Below are 12,722 nucleotides of genomic sequence, written 5' to 3' on the forward strand. Positions count from 1 at the left end.
ATTTTTGTGTAACCAAAGGTCAAAATCAAGGAGCATCTATGGCCAGCCAGCACTCATATGGCACAAGCCCACCTACCACGGCAGGCTGGGGCCCTGTACCACCAGCCAGTGTGCTAAGGCAGGTTTTAGGATGATGACCAGTGGTGGGCCCTGCAATGCAGGTCATGGGTGTAGCATGAAATAGCATAACCTAGTAGCCAGGCACACAATTAAATAGCATGTTTAATTATCTCACAACAGATAGTGCAGTAGTAGAAATTGTAAGTCCTTTTTAAAAAGTCACTCTCCCTGAAACTCCAATTCCTCAAGTGCCCGACACCATGGCTGAGGAGCTGGTGACAGGGCCAGAGGGATTTAATAGTCTTTCAAGGAGCCGAGAGTCTCCAGGTTAGAGTTGCCTTGAGAGCAGCCAAGAGACCTATGAGGAACAGGTACACATACACTCAAGCACTCACACATGCAAAGGACACAGAAAAGACATGGATGGAGGGACAGGGAAGGGACCACAGTGGGGCAGTCACACACATGCACTCAAATGCCACACAGTTCCAGTCTATCTGTGGCTATCTCCTCTGGGAGAATGAGGGGTGGCCCGAGCCTGGAAGCAGGTGCTGGTCATCCCTAGCAGCCCCCTATATCCCTGATACAGTCAGTACACAAGCCAGCTCTTGAGCTGAGGGGCCGGGCAGCATCAGTAATGGGCAGGGATTGCTCTTGGCCTGGGGAAGGCAGGGCACACTGTCCCAGGGAGCAAACAAAGACTATGCCGAGGGCTAGGCTGGTGGCACTCGGTTCTGGGCTCACCTGCACTGCTCTAACAGCAGAGAAGAGGCTAAGGGGCTGGCTGTGCTCTCACTCAGGCAGGGAGGTGTGTGCAAAAAGTGAGGCCCTGAGATGAGGATATTTGGGGGGCCTATCACATAGGTTTATAGAGGAAACCTCTTCATTCACAGCTTCATTCAGGGGCTCCTATAAAGTATCTGTAGATTCAAGTACCAACAGCTCTGCAGGGGCTGTTGGGATGGAGTGACCAGCACATGCTGGGAGAGCAGCTGCCCTCAGACCCAGGAGGTCAGGAACCAACCTAGAGGTGCTCTGGCCCCTGGCACTGAGGCCCAGTTTGATGAGACAGACCCAGGAGCTATAAGATCTCCTCCCGTGGGCTCCTGGTCTTCAATGGTGTTTGCCCATTCGGCACAGATCCATTCTGACCATGCAGGAGTTTGCCTTTCTCCCGGTCAGGCCATGTAAAGATTGCATCATCGCTGTCCAGCTCCGACTCCGAGTGCATCAGGCTGCTGCTCAGCATGGGGCCTTTCTGTTTGCTGCCTGCCAAGAAGACAAGCCCAGTGTCAGCAAAGTCCTGAGGCCTGAGTCGCAGCTCACGCTCATCTCTACCTGGAGACAGGACGCGTGTACCCTGTGGAAGAGCAGGTGGGAGGAGGCCTGGGCTCTCTAAGAGACTCCAGAGAGCAAAGCCTAGAGATGAGACCTGAATTCTCCTGCATCCGAGCTTTAGCTGGTGTGATCCAGTGGTGCTCTGTTCTCCTTCAGACAGTGCTTATGTCCCTAGGGAGCTATACAGTGAGACTCTCACTCAGAGATAGTCCCAAACAGTCGGTCACTTCATCAGAGCACAGCAGGTCCTTTAAGGAGCACCCAGGCCTGGACTGCTCAGCAGTGAGAGCAGCAGTTGCCGTTCTGTCTAGCACCCACAACAAGAAGGTCCTGTAACTACAGCTCCAGGGGACCCAACACCTCTCAACTCCAAGGTCATGTGGACATACACTTGTGCAGATGTGTGCACTTGCACTATCTAAATAATCTTAAAGATCCATAAAACTGAGACTCTAAAGGCCACAGCAGTCACCTCCACAGCTTTTCCCTCACTGTAGAGGCCAAAGGGATGAACTGTTATCTACATTCTCAGAGAGATGATTGTAAGCAGGAACAGTCAACAAGATCACTCCAGCAGTATTCTGGACCCTGGCACTGCCCACCCACAGGAACTAATTTTCAATCCGTTACAAGTGGTGGCTGTCAGGTACTCCTGTCAGGCAGGCCACAACCTTGCCATCCATCCTTCTCCTAAGCATCGATGGCATCTTAAAAGGATTGGTGGCCAGCCTGGCAGCTGTGAATGCTCTCTGGTCGCCCAAGACTGACATTCAGACCCTGACCACCTGCACTGAGGACCACCATTCTGGAAGGCACGGCCCTGGGATATGCCTCAGTCGTCCAGAATCTCAACACCAGTACAGCAGAAACACAGAAGGCACCGGCAGCATGGCCTCTCCAGTGTAGTGGGGACAGTGACAATGGGACGCTCACAAGAAGGCCCTGCTTTTCCCCATAAATACTGTCCCTTCTCCCACAGTCCCTCGACTGGAGACCTTTAGAAAGCAGTCACTTCCTAGTAACCCCACACAGCCTCCTCTCTTCCCCACAGCAAAGGACACAGGCCTTTAAGGAGATCCTCCCGGCTGCGCAGCCGCATCTCACCTAACGTTAGCCTGTCTACCACAGCTCTTATTCATGTACCTCACCCATTAAAAACTGAACACTCACATTGCTGGGACACAACAGTTCTCTGAGTCTGCACTAAGAAGAGGTGTGTGTGTGTGTGTGTGTCTCAGTGATGAGCAGTACAACTGGTCAGTAAATACATTCCTGTCAGTAAGGAACGTGGGCAAAGCAACCCAGCACGTGCTCCATTTGTACTCTGATTAGATACTATTAACTTAGGCACTGCCTAGATGGTAGTGCACGGGGAGGGCGAGGGGCTTGTTAGGCGTGCTCCCCTTACATGCTGTGTTTCCAATTTTCTGATGACTTAGTTGAGTCACAGAGAATTGCCACTTTTATGGATAGTAAAAAGTAATTTTGGCCAGGCAGTGGTGGTGCATGCCTTTAATCCCAGCACTCAGGAGGCAGAGGCAGGCAGAGGTGTAGACAGAGCAAGTTCAGAAACAGGCTCCAAAGGTACACAGAGAAGCCCTGTCTCAAAAACAGACAAGTCAGTAATCCTTTGGCCCAGCCTATGATAATAGAAGGAACAAAGCAAAAGCAGATGCAACCCCGCTGTCAGACTCTCTGGGCTCTCCCTGCCGCATGCAGCACTTCACAGCTTCTCAGAAGCTCTCCTGCAGCTCCCCCTTCATGACACTCCCCGCCCCCAGGAATTCCACCACCTGACCCTGCCCTGCAAAGTGCAGTCTGGTCTCTCTTGGTCCTCTATCCAGGACTCAGTTGTGACTCAGTTTTGAAAAAGGCTTCAAAATCCATAGGGCATATGTTTCCTCACCCCCTACCTCTACAGTCATGCCCCATTCTGCAGCCCTGCAGGCAGCTGCTAGGGTCTCTGAAGTCATGACTTCTACGACAGCTCTTCCTCTCTGCAGTCCATCTTGGACCCCTGGGTCTCTTTAGGGCTGTGACCCACTTTTGAGGTTCTGATCCTTACTGGCAAGTAGAATCCCATCTTTCAGTCCTGACCATTTTGCTATTTTCAATTTAATTCTTCTTTTGCCTAAAAGTTCTGGTAACAGCTGTCCTGATTCTATCAACAGCTAGGCAGGATCAGCCTGGACTGCCTGCTCCTCTGTGCACTGGCACCACCTCCTCAGACCAGACTCCCTACCCGCAACATCTCCCTTGAGCCTGCTACATGTTATCACTAGACTCACTGTACTTAACAGCATCTTCGAGACACCTTATCTCGGTACCACCCAGACAGATGGGGTACCACCCAGCCCTAACCCCATTTAAGACACCCCACTACTCTTAGAGGGAACCTCAGCAAACACTGGCTCATCTATCCAGCCCTGGGTCACTCGCTGTGGCTCACGTGGCCGGTGTATATAGCTTTTGTCCACCTTCCTAAATGTGCTCTGCCCTCCAGGCAGCAAGGCCTCACCACACTAAATGTCCTCTGTGTCTGCAGTGCTCTTGACTGTCTGATGCTCCTTATCCCTCACACTCAGCTTAACTGTTACTTTTTAGATTTCTGAACTATTATCACCTTTCTTCCTTTTTATCTCCCTCCTTCCCTGCTGAGTGTGCGAGCGTATGCACGCACACACGCTTCTTCCTCCTTCCCTGCTGAGTGTGCGAGCGTATGCACGCACACACGCTTCTTCCCTCCTTCCCTGCTGAGTGTGCGAGCGTATGCACGCACACACGCTTCTTCCCTCCTTCCCTGCTGAGTGTGCGAGCGTATGCACGCACACACGTTTCTTCCACTCTGGTTCTGGAGCTTGAGTGCAGGTTGTCAAAATTGGTGGCAGGAGCCTTTGCCTGCTGCAGAGCAGAGCAGCTCTCGGCCTTCCTTCCAGGTGCTCATTACCGAGATTTTCCCTATCATTCTGTGTAGTTGTAAGTGTGGTTTCGGGAGGCTAAACAGGGATGAGAAATATCTGAACATGAAGAACCTGGTGAGAAAAGATTGGAGATGGACAAGATGGACGTTTACAGAGACAGAGGCCATGTAAGCAAGCCAGAAGAGCATGACAAGGGAACATGGACAGGAGGAAAGTGATGGGCCCCGAGGCTGGCCACTCTGTGGAAGCTAGTGGCACGTATTATTTGTTTTGGGGGGAGTGCTCTGATCGCTGCTCTGGTAACTTAGGCTCTCTTCAGACCCAATAGAGCTGCCTAGGTGCAGAGCCCAGTTGCTTGTGAACACTCATTCCCTGTAGCCGTGTCTTCTCTGAGGGCAGAGCGTCTTAGGCCTGACTCCACCACAGCCTCTCCTAACACAAATGCTTTCTGTAAACAGTTTAGAAATGACTTACATGGGAGAGCCACCCCACAGATAGATGACCCATCCTGTGGCCCTCATGAGGGAACCTCATCTAATGATCAGACCCAGGGAAGGAAGCCCATGGTGCACCTTAACTCTTCTGGCCCCACCACTCAGTCCAGGAAGGGCCTCTGAGAAGGAGCCCTAGTGGGGGGCACCTGACTGCCCAGCACCAGCCATAAGACAGCTGGGGATTTGCCTAACAATAGAGAGGGATGTCACAGGAGAAGGTTAGAGGAAAGCAGGTTATGATCTGCTCTCTGCCTGAAGGGACAGACTGACTGCTCAGGCTCGAGAGATTGAGGCCCCTGACAGTGACCACAGGGCCACTGAGCAAGAAGCAAACCTGAGATGAACGGGCGAGGGCGCAAAGGGCCAAGGAACTCGGGGACTGAACACCCAGTCGACCCCTCAGCACCAGTGCCCAGAGTCCTACCTGTTCGGGAGGTCGGCTTCAGCTCCAGGCTTTCCTGGTCCGTAGCATCCAGGATCTTGTATCTGCTTTTTCTCTTGGGTTTTCCTTTTTGCCTAAAAGACACAACACCCATCTGCGCTCAGGAAGGAGTCTGTGATTCTCAGGAGTGCCCGGGCTGCCTGGGGCAGGTACCTCTCTCTCCTCACTTCTCAGCCAGAGCAGATGGTACCCTGAGAAAGACAGGAGCTGGGACCACTTTGGGGTGAGCTTAGCAACACAAAGCCCATAAGTACGGGCTGGTTAGAAAGCACGGGAACAACAGTGCAGCTGGAGGGCGTGAGGAGAGAAGCAGGGCATCTTTCTAAGGTTCAGATAAGGCAATATGTCGGGTCAGCACCAGCCCTCTCAAACCGCTCTCAAACAGGTGATTCTATTAAGCCATGGTTTCCTTATCCGTGGATTGCGAGAAGGCTGTTGGGGGTATAAAAAAAGATAATGCCTTCTGAACGTTATGACACACAAAAGTCGTACTTTTGGTTCAGTTACTAGCACCACACACAAAATTTTTGCACATACCACGCAAGTGTTCTACCACTGCGCTATATATGCCCTTACCCTGAAACCATGCTTAACAATGAAAAACATACAATAATACATATTGTCAGTTAGGCTGTCTCAAGTAAAAACAAATGACTAGAACAACCAGTCATGAACTCAAGTCTGTAAGAAAGTGGCTCATCGCACTTCAAATGATATACGCCCAGCCACACCTACACCAGGGTCCCCACCTTGCAAACCTCTGCAATGACACCCCTTAAACGAGGGCAGTGCTTCTGGCACAGGCTTTGGGTGGTCAAACCCCAGTACAGTGACTGGAAGCCAAGTATAATCCTACAAGGAAGGTGCCAGATACCAGAAAGTTCTGGGACATGGAGCCAAATGGACTCCAAAAGAGAATTCATCTTCTCTGTCCTCCACTCATACTCGTCACCTCCCCATCGTCTTACCTCTTGCAACAACAGATAGTAGTCCAAGACAGGATTCCCAAGGCAACAACAATGACAAAGGTCGCAATAATAACATACAGTACACTCCATTCTGCAAAGAAAATCAAAGTGGCGGCTTCACAATGGTAAGAATGTGCCTGGCTCCCTGGGGAGTGTGAGTGGAAACCTGCAATCTTCTAAAATGCCCCTGCGTGCCAGGCCCCACTCCAGCAATGTGCAGAGTGCAGGGACACAACTTAAAGGTAAGGAATGTGGGTTTCCAGGAGGCCACAGCATGCAGGCTCTGACTGCTCCAGAAGCCCTCCTGCCGTTGACTAAGTGTGGAGGAAGGAAGGAAGAGACCTCCGCAAACAGAAAATACAGAGCTCTCCTGCCTGCTCATCTGCCTTGAGCACCAACACCCCCCCACCCCACCCCCAGCAGCACAATGCCACTCTGCAGCCAAGCAGGCTGGCCCAAAGCCACACACTCACCACAGTTGCTGTCTCCATCCCTCAGCTGCACCTTGATGAAATTCTCCATCCAAAATGGGTCACAGATACAGCGCTTGGTGAATGAGTCACAATGGCCGTGGTCAGAACAGTTCAGCTGACATGCTGAAGGTGGCAGGAAAGAGGTGATCATCCGAAAGAGCCAGGAGGACAACCCCCTTCCAGAACTCAGGAAAACTGAAGTCCCCCTTGTTTCAGGTTGGCTTCATGTGACAGACAGGTGCCAGACCCTTGTCAAACAGCTCCCACGAGTCCCCTTTGCTGTCTATACCAGTGGCCCTCAATCCTGCATGCCTCTTCTTCAGAGTGATGTAATTCCAGAAACAATAAGTAAAATATTATAGACTAATTTTGAAATCTTTAAGAACCCAGATTCTAAATTCTATGTGTATCTATTAAGACATTCATTAGGAAGAGGCTCTGCAGTGGGCCCGACAGCAGCTAACTCTGAAGCGGTGCCTGTGCAAATGCTACTGCGAGGGGGCAACTCTGTCAGTCAGTTCTCTGGCCTGAGTCGCCAGCAGCTCTGTTAATACTGCCTGCCTTCAAAACTGAGAGTGATGGTGAATTTGGAGGCCAGGTTGGATAAAATGGAGATGAACTATTTCCTTAGGCTCACAGTTCCCCAGAGCACTGTCAGGGCATGTGGGCCCTGGGGTAAGAATCTCCAAAGAATCTCCAGGTGAAAGGTTGCTTGCAGTGGGTTTTGCTCCCAGCTTCCCACGACTCACTGACAGTGTTGATTTCCAGGGCTCTGAATATCAGGAAATCAGCCTTCTGCTTCCGCAGCTCGCTCTTGAGCATGGCTGCCACCTCATGGCCTTTGAAGAGCTGGTGAGGAGGCTCATTCTGAACGAAAAATAACATCTTGGTGCTGGAGAGACAGACAACAGTGAGTGTGCTGGAGCGGTCCACAGTGCAGCCATAGCTTCATCCACTAAGCACCTTGGATCTGTGAGACACAGTGCTCAGCCTGTGGTGACACACACTGTCACAGCAAGCTGGTGAGAAAGATGCTTTCTGTGTACCTTCACTTCACAGAGCACAACATGGGGGCCCAGAGGAGTCGACTAACCTGCCCAGAGTCCCATCGTGTTACACAGGACCCTAAAGCTAACACTTTAAAAATACCCTGACTATCAGAGACACTGACACAAAAGCCAGCAGGAGGGTAAGAAGAGGAGGGTTGTAGTCCTATCCCAGCCACCAGGCTTTGTTAGCTAAGATAGCAATGTAGCTGGATTTGTGCGGGGTGACTACTAAAGCCCCCCACATCATTCTGCAAACTGCTGTAAAGATTGCTATAAGTCAAACAACCTACTGTGACTCACAAAGACAGACCCTACACAGTGGGGATGCTGACCTCAAGTGATGCCATTCCAAGCTCAGAATTTGTTAGCTTTCTGCCTGCTGTCTGAACTCAAGAACTGAGCACAGCTTTTTTTGTTGGTGGTTGAGTTTTTTGTTTGTTTTGTTTAAAGAAAGGAGTCCTGGGGTTGGGGAGATGGGTCAGTGGTTAAGACTGTACACTGACTGCTCTTACAGGGAGTTTGATGCCCAGCACCCTTGGGAGGTGGCTCACTACTATCTGTAACTTGAACTCCAGAGGAATCTGATACTTCCAACTTCTGCAGGCACCTGGACTCATAACACATGCATGTATACGAGAAATGAAAAAAAGAAAGAAAATGTCCTAATCATGTCACTGACCCAGTCGACTGTGTCAGATTCCTTGGAAGCTTGTGCACTGCAGAGGCCCGTCCCACTCCAGGATGAGACCTGGGCCTCACTAAAACTCCAGTGACTGCCACGAGAAGTTGGAGTGACTGCTCTCTCTGATGTCTTAGCTCTGACTCCAGTGCTGTGCAAAGTTAGCATCCCTCCCCCTGCTCCTGAGCTCAGCATGCATTTCCCTGCGCCCCACACAGACTCAACAGGACCTAGTGCCACCAGTGCTGTCTGAGTCCCACACCCCAGTTCCCTAGACTGGCACTTTGCCCCAGGTAACAAAAGGGGGGGCTATCTTTAAAAGGCATGCCTGTATCCAGTCTCCATCTTCCACCCAGCAGCAGCTTCTGCAGAGATTTCTATGCAGAGTAACACTGTCCTGTCTTTGGCGATCTGCAGAGCACACTCCTTGTGCTAATTTTATGTTCTCACTGCACTGTTGGCAGCCCCACCAGGCCATGCCTAGCTGTCAGACACTCTCTCCCTGTGGCTCTTTCCAGTTGGCCATTTCTTCCTGTTTTCCCCTTAAATGCTGTGGACTCCAGGGTTCTGCCATCACCCTACCCCTATGTCATGTCCTAATGTCATCCATCCATCTTTCTGGCTTTGGTTCCTGGTCTTTGGTGGGTTTTTTCTCCCCATTCCCAGGTTCCCACCTGTGATGGTTTGAAGGAAATGGCCCCCATAGGAAGTGGCACTATTAGGAGGTGTGACTCTGTTGCAGTAGGTGTACCCTTGTTGAAGGAAGTGTGTCACTGTGGAGATGGGCTTTGAGGTCTCCTTTGCTCAAGCTATGCTCAGTGTGACACACAGTTACTTCTACTTAATAGTGGGGCTTAACAGAGCTCACTAGTAGGAGCATGGAAGACAGAGTGATTTGAACTGTGGGTTCCTGGCTCAAGAGGTTTCAGAGGCAGGCTGGAGAGATGGCTCAGTAGTTAAGAGCACTGACTGCTCTTTCAGAGGACCCAAGTTCAATTCCCAGCACCCACATGGCAGCTCACAACTGTCTGTAATTCCAAAATCTCTCTGACATCCTCACACAGATGTACATGTAGGCACACCACCAATGCACATAAAATAAAAGCATAATATTTTTTTAAAAAAGGTTTCAGAGAAGAATGTTAGTATGTGATCTAGACACTGTTCTTGTGATATTTTGGCAAAGAATGTGGCTGCTTTTTGCTCTTGTCCAAAAAGTTTGCCTGAGGCTAAATTGAAGAATTCTGGATTAATTCTGTTTACAGAGGAAATTGTAAAACAGTCTAGTATTGACTTTTTTGTGTGGTTTATTAGTGGTCACTCTATAATAAAAGGGAGCAAGCTGAGAAAGGAAAAATACAAAATGTACAATTTGAGGAGAAAGGGGGCACCAGAAGTGGAATGGAGCTAAGTCCTGTGTTCAAGGAGACAAACAGATTTAGAAATGGAATAAAGGAGTGGTGACTCATGACAACACCCCACCCAGCTAAGCTTCCAATTTGTGAAGAGGAATTAAAGAAAATCTTAGAGCATGGTGATACATGCCTTTAATCCCAGCTCTCAGAAGGCAGAGGCTAGAGAATCTCTAAATTTAAGGCCAGCTTGGTTTACAGATCAAGTTCTGGAGCAGCCAAGCTTAGGCAGTGAAGGATACTGCCGAAAGCAGAGAGCCAGTGCTGTAATTGAACAAGGGGGCCATGCTTGAGTCCCAGCAAGCAGGAGAACTTGGCAGTTTCAGTCACATGGTTCTGGCTTTAGAGTCAAGCCTAGAAGAAAGGGGTTATGGAATTGTCCTCCATGACTAAGGAAAACTGTTGAGGCCAGCAAGTGTCAGGGGTGTTCCTGAATGGAGGACTAGAGAGGCCATTGCGTGAAACTGTGAAGGCACACACATTACATTGCCTGTGCCTGGATTGCCTTGGGGATCCCAAGATGTTAGAGATGCCAGACCCATGGGATACCTGCAGAGAAGCGCGCTAACAGGGAGTGGACCAGCCCAAGAGAGAGGAGTGTGTAGCAGTCAACAGAGCCGAAAGGACTTGGAGATCTGGCATTAGACATGGAGATGCAGAGTTTGGAGTTTGCCCTGCTGGTTTTCAGTCTTGCTTTGGCCCAGTCTTTCCTCACTATGCTCCCTTCCCTACATTTTAGAATGATAATGTATGTATGTTTTGTGCCAATATATGTTGGAAGCATGAGACCTGCTTTTTTATTTTGATTTTATAGGAGATTACAGTTAAAAGATTACATGAATGTCAGAAAAGACTTAGAACTTTAGACTTATAAATAAGGTTGAGATTATTATAGATGGTGGGGACTTTTGGAGTTAGACTGAATGCATTTTGTATTATGATATGGCTATAAGTCTATGGGGACCAGGGAGTGGAATGTGGTGGTTTGGAAGAAAATGGCCCCCATAGGGAGTGGCACTACTAGAAGATGTAACTTTTTTGGATTAGGTGTACCCGTGTTGGAGGAAGTGTGTCACTTTGCTCAAGCTACACTCAGTGTGACACAGTTGTTTCTGCTGCCTGTGGATCAGCTCCTTTTCTACATGCATGCTGCCATGACGACAATGGACTAAACCTCTGAAACTATAAACTAGCCCCAATTAGATGTTTTCCTTTGTAAGAGTTGCAATGGTCATGATGTCTCTGGACAGCAGTAGAAACTCTAACTAAACATCAACTATAATCCTATCTCTCCTATCTCTCAGAAGGTCTGGAGGAAGGAAGTTCAGGGGTTCAAAGTCACCTTAGGCTACATGAGGGAAAAAGGCCACCCTAAATTCAATAGTCAGGTGAGTCCCTTTTTCCTCTCTAAATCTTAGTCCAGAGCCTGCCTTTGGAGATGAAGGTGGTCGAGGGTAGGCAGGCAATTCAGGCTCTGGAGAAGCCCACAAGCTCCCACCTGCTCCTTCCACAGGACTCATTTCCCTGGAGACAAATCTAAAATGGGATTTCCTTGCTTTTAAAACAAAGTAACTCGAGTGCTTTTGTATGCAAGTCTCTTTATCTCCACTGGCCTTCCCTTTGACCAAAAGTCTTCCAGAAGCCCTTGCCATCCCACCCTGGGCCACAGCTCATGCTACTCCCTTCTCAATCTCTTAACTCCCATATGCTGGGCAAGGAAGTTCATTTCTGGAGCATCTTTGGGGTCCCTCCTCCTCCAGCTCTCCTGGCTGTTTTCTGAAGGCCATGCAGTGTGCCCCCTGCTGTGCAGTGAGGACATAACTTATTATCTCCCTTTTCAGACTATAGCTTATAAACATGAAGGATCTCTTCTGACCTTGTTCCCAGAGCCTGTTTAATTTCTACCACAGGGCCTAAGGCCTGACTGGCAAAATGACTCACAGTGGCTCCCAGTCAAAGTGCCCACCCTTCACCATCTAGCCCACTGTGACTCCACTGGGAAGCTGGGGACCCCAGGCTTTCCCGTCCTCCCCACATTCATTGCCCAGCTACCTCTGCTCTGTGTATGGCTGAATCTTTTGCACAACGATGTCGGAATCCAACACCCCCAGGAGGACCCCGATCTGGCGGATGAACATTCCCTTCAGCCTCTCTGTCAGCTGGCTGACGTTAACATCCAAGATGATCTCCACCAGGTTGTTTTTCCTGGGGTCTGGAAAACACAAGGACCAGTCATGGCTTCAGGAGTGGGAGAGTTAAAACAGAGCTGTCACTGTGTTTGCTTTGGCACAGGAGGGGAAGTGGTGACAGGGTTACGTGTTCTTCAGGTGGGAAACGAGGAGTGAATGAGCACCTAGTAAAGCTATCAGGAGCTGGCTTGGACAGCTTTCCACCACGGCCACACAAGTTCCAGGGTGACGCACAGACCAGGAGCCCAGGCTCCATGGAGGGCAGGGAGGGAAGACACAGTGGCCTTAGCTCTCCGGCTAACCATGTCAGCAGCCTCCCCCAACGCCACCTGACTTTCAGGGATGTGCTGTACTGTGTTTAGAAATACGGGAGGGAAACACCCCCAACTGTCCTAACAGTGGTGTGAATGCAGCACACACAGAAAGTTCAGGTAGCCACGAAATGACCTCAGCGCCACACTGTTCACCTCTAGAGCGGGGACATGATTATGTTTGCTGGGCACATCTGAAGCAACCATGAATTGCTCAAAGAACCTTGCCTGTACACTTGGATGGGAGAGCCAGGGCACACTACCTGTGGCCAGGTTTTGAACACAGATGAGACCCTGTTTGTCTCAGTCACTGTTCTTCCTAGAGGCAAGGCAAGGACTGAAAAGCCCTTCCTAAAAGTTGAGCCATGCCTGAGGCTGGCCGAGCA

General features: G+C 50.0%; 1 protein-coding gene across 4 annotated transcripts in view; it reads right to left on the reverse strand.

The window, feature by feature from the left end:
- Positions 1-204: 204 nt before the first annotated feature.
- Positions 205-12,722, reverse strand: part of Kiaa0319l (KIAA0319 like) — a 96,240-nt gene continuing 83,722 nt past the window's right edge. For all 4 annotated transcript variants that reach the window (XM_040756618.1, XM_040756617.1, XM_040756619.1 and 1 more), the window contains 6 exons: positions 11,889-12,048; positions 7,446-7,588; positions 6,697-6,819; positions 6,224-6,314; positions 5,238-5,329; positions 205-1,329 (listed from right to left, as the gene is read on the reverse strand). In XM_040756618.1, coding sequence (XP_040612552.1) covers positions 1,142-1,329; positions 5,238-5,329; positions 6,224-6,314; positions 6,697-6,819; positions 7,446-7,588; positions 11,889-12,048 — 797 coding nt within the window. In that variant the 3' untranslated portion in view covers positions 205-1,141. The remainder of the gene's footprint in view (positions 1,330-5,237; positions 5,330-6,223; positions 6,315-6,696; positions 6,820-7,445; positions 7,589-11,888; positions 12,049-12,722) is intronic.

Source organism: Mesocricetus auratus, unplaced genomic scaffold (assembly GCF_017639785.1).
Source record: "Mesocricetus auratus isolate SY011 unplaced genomic scaffold, BCM_Maur_2.0 Super-Scaffold_100014, whole genome shotgun sequence".
Classification (NCBI taxonomy): Eukaryota; Metazoa; Chordata; class Mammalia; order Rodentia; family Cricetidae; genus Mesocricetus; species Mesocricetus auratus.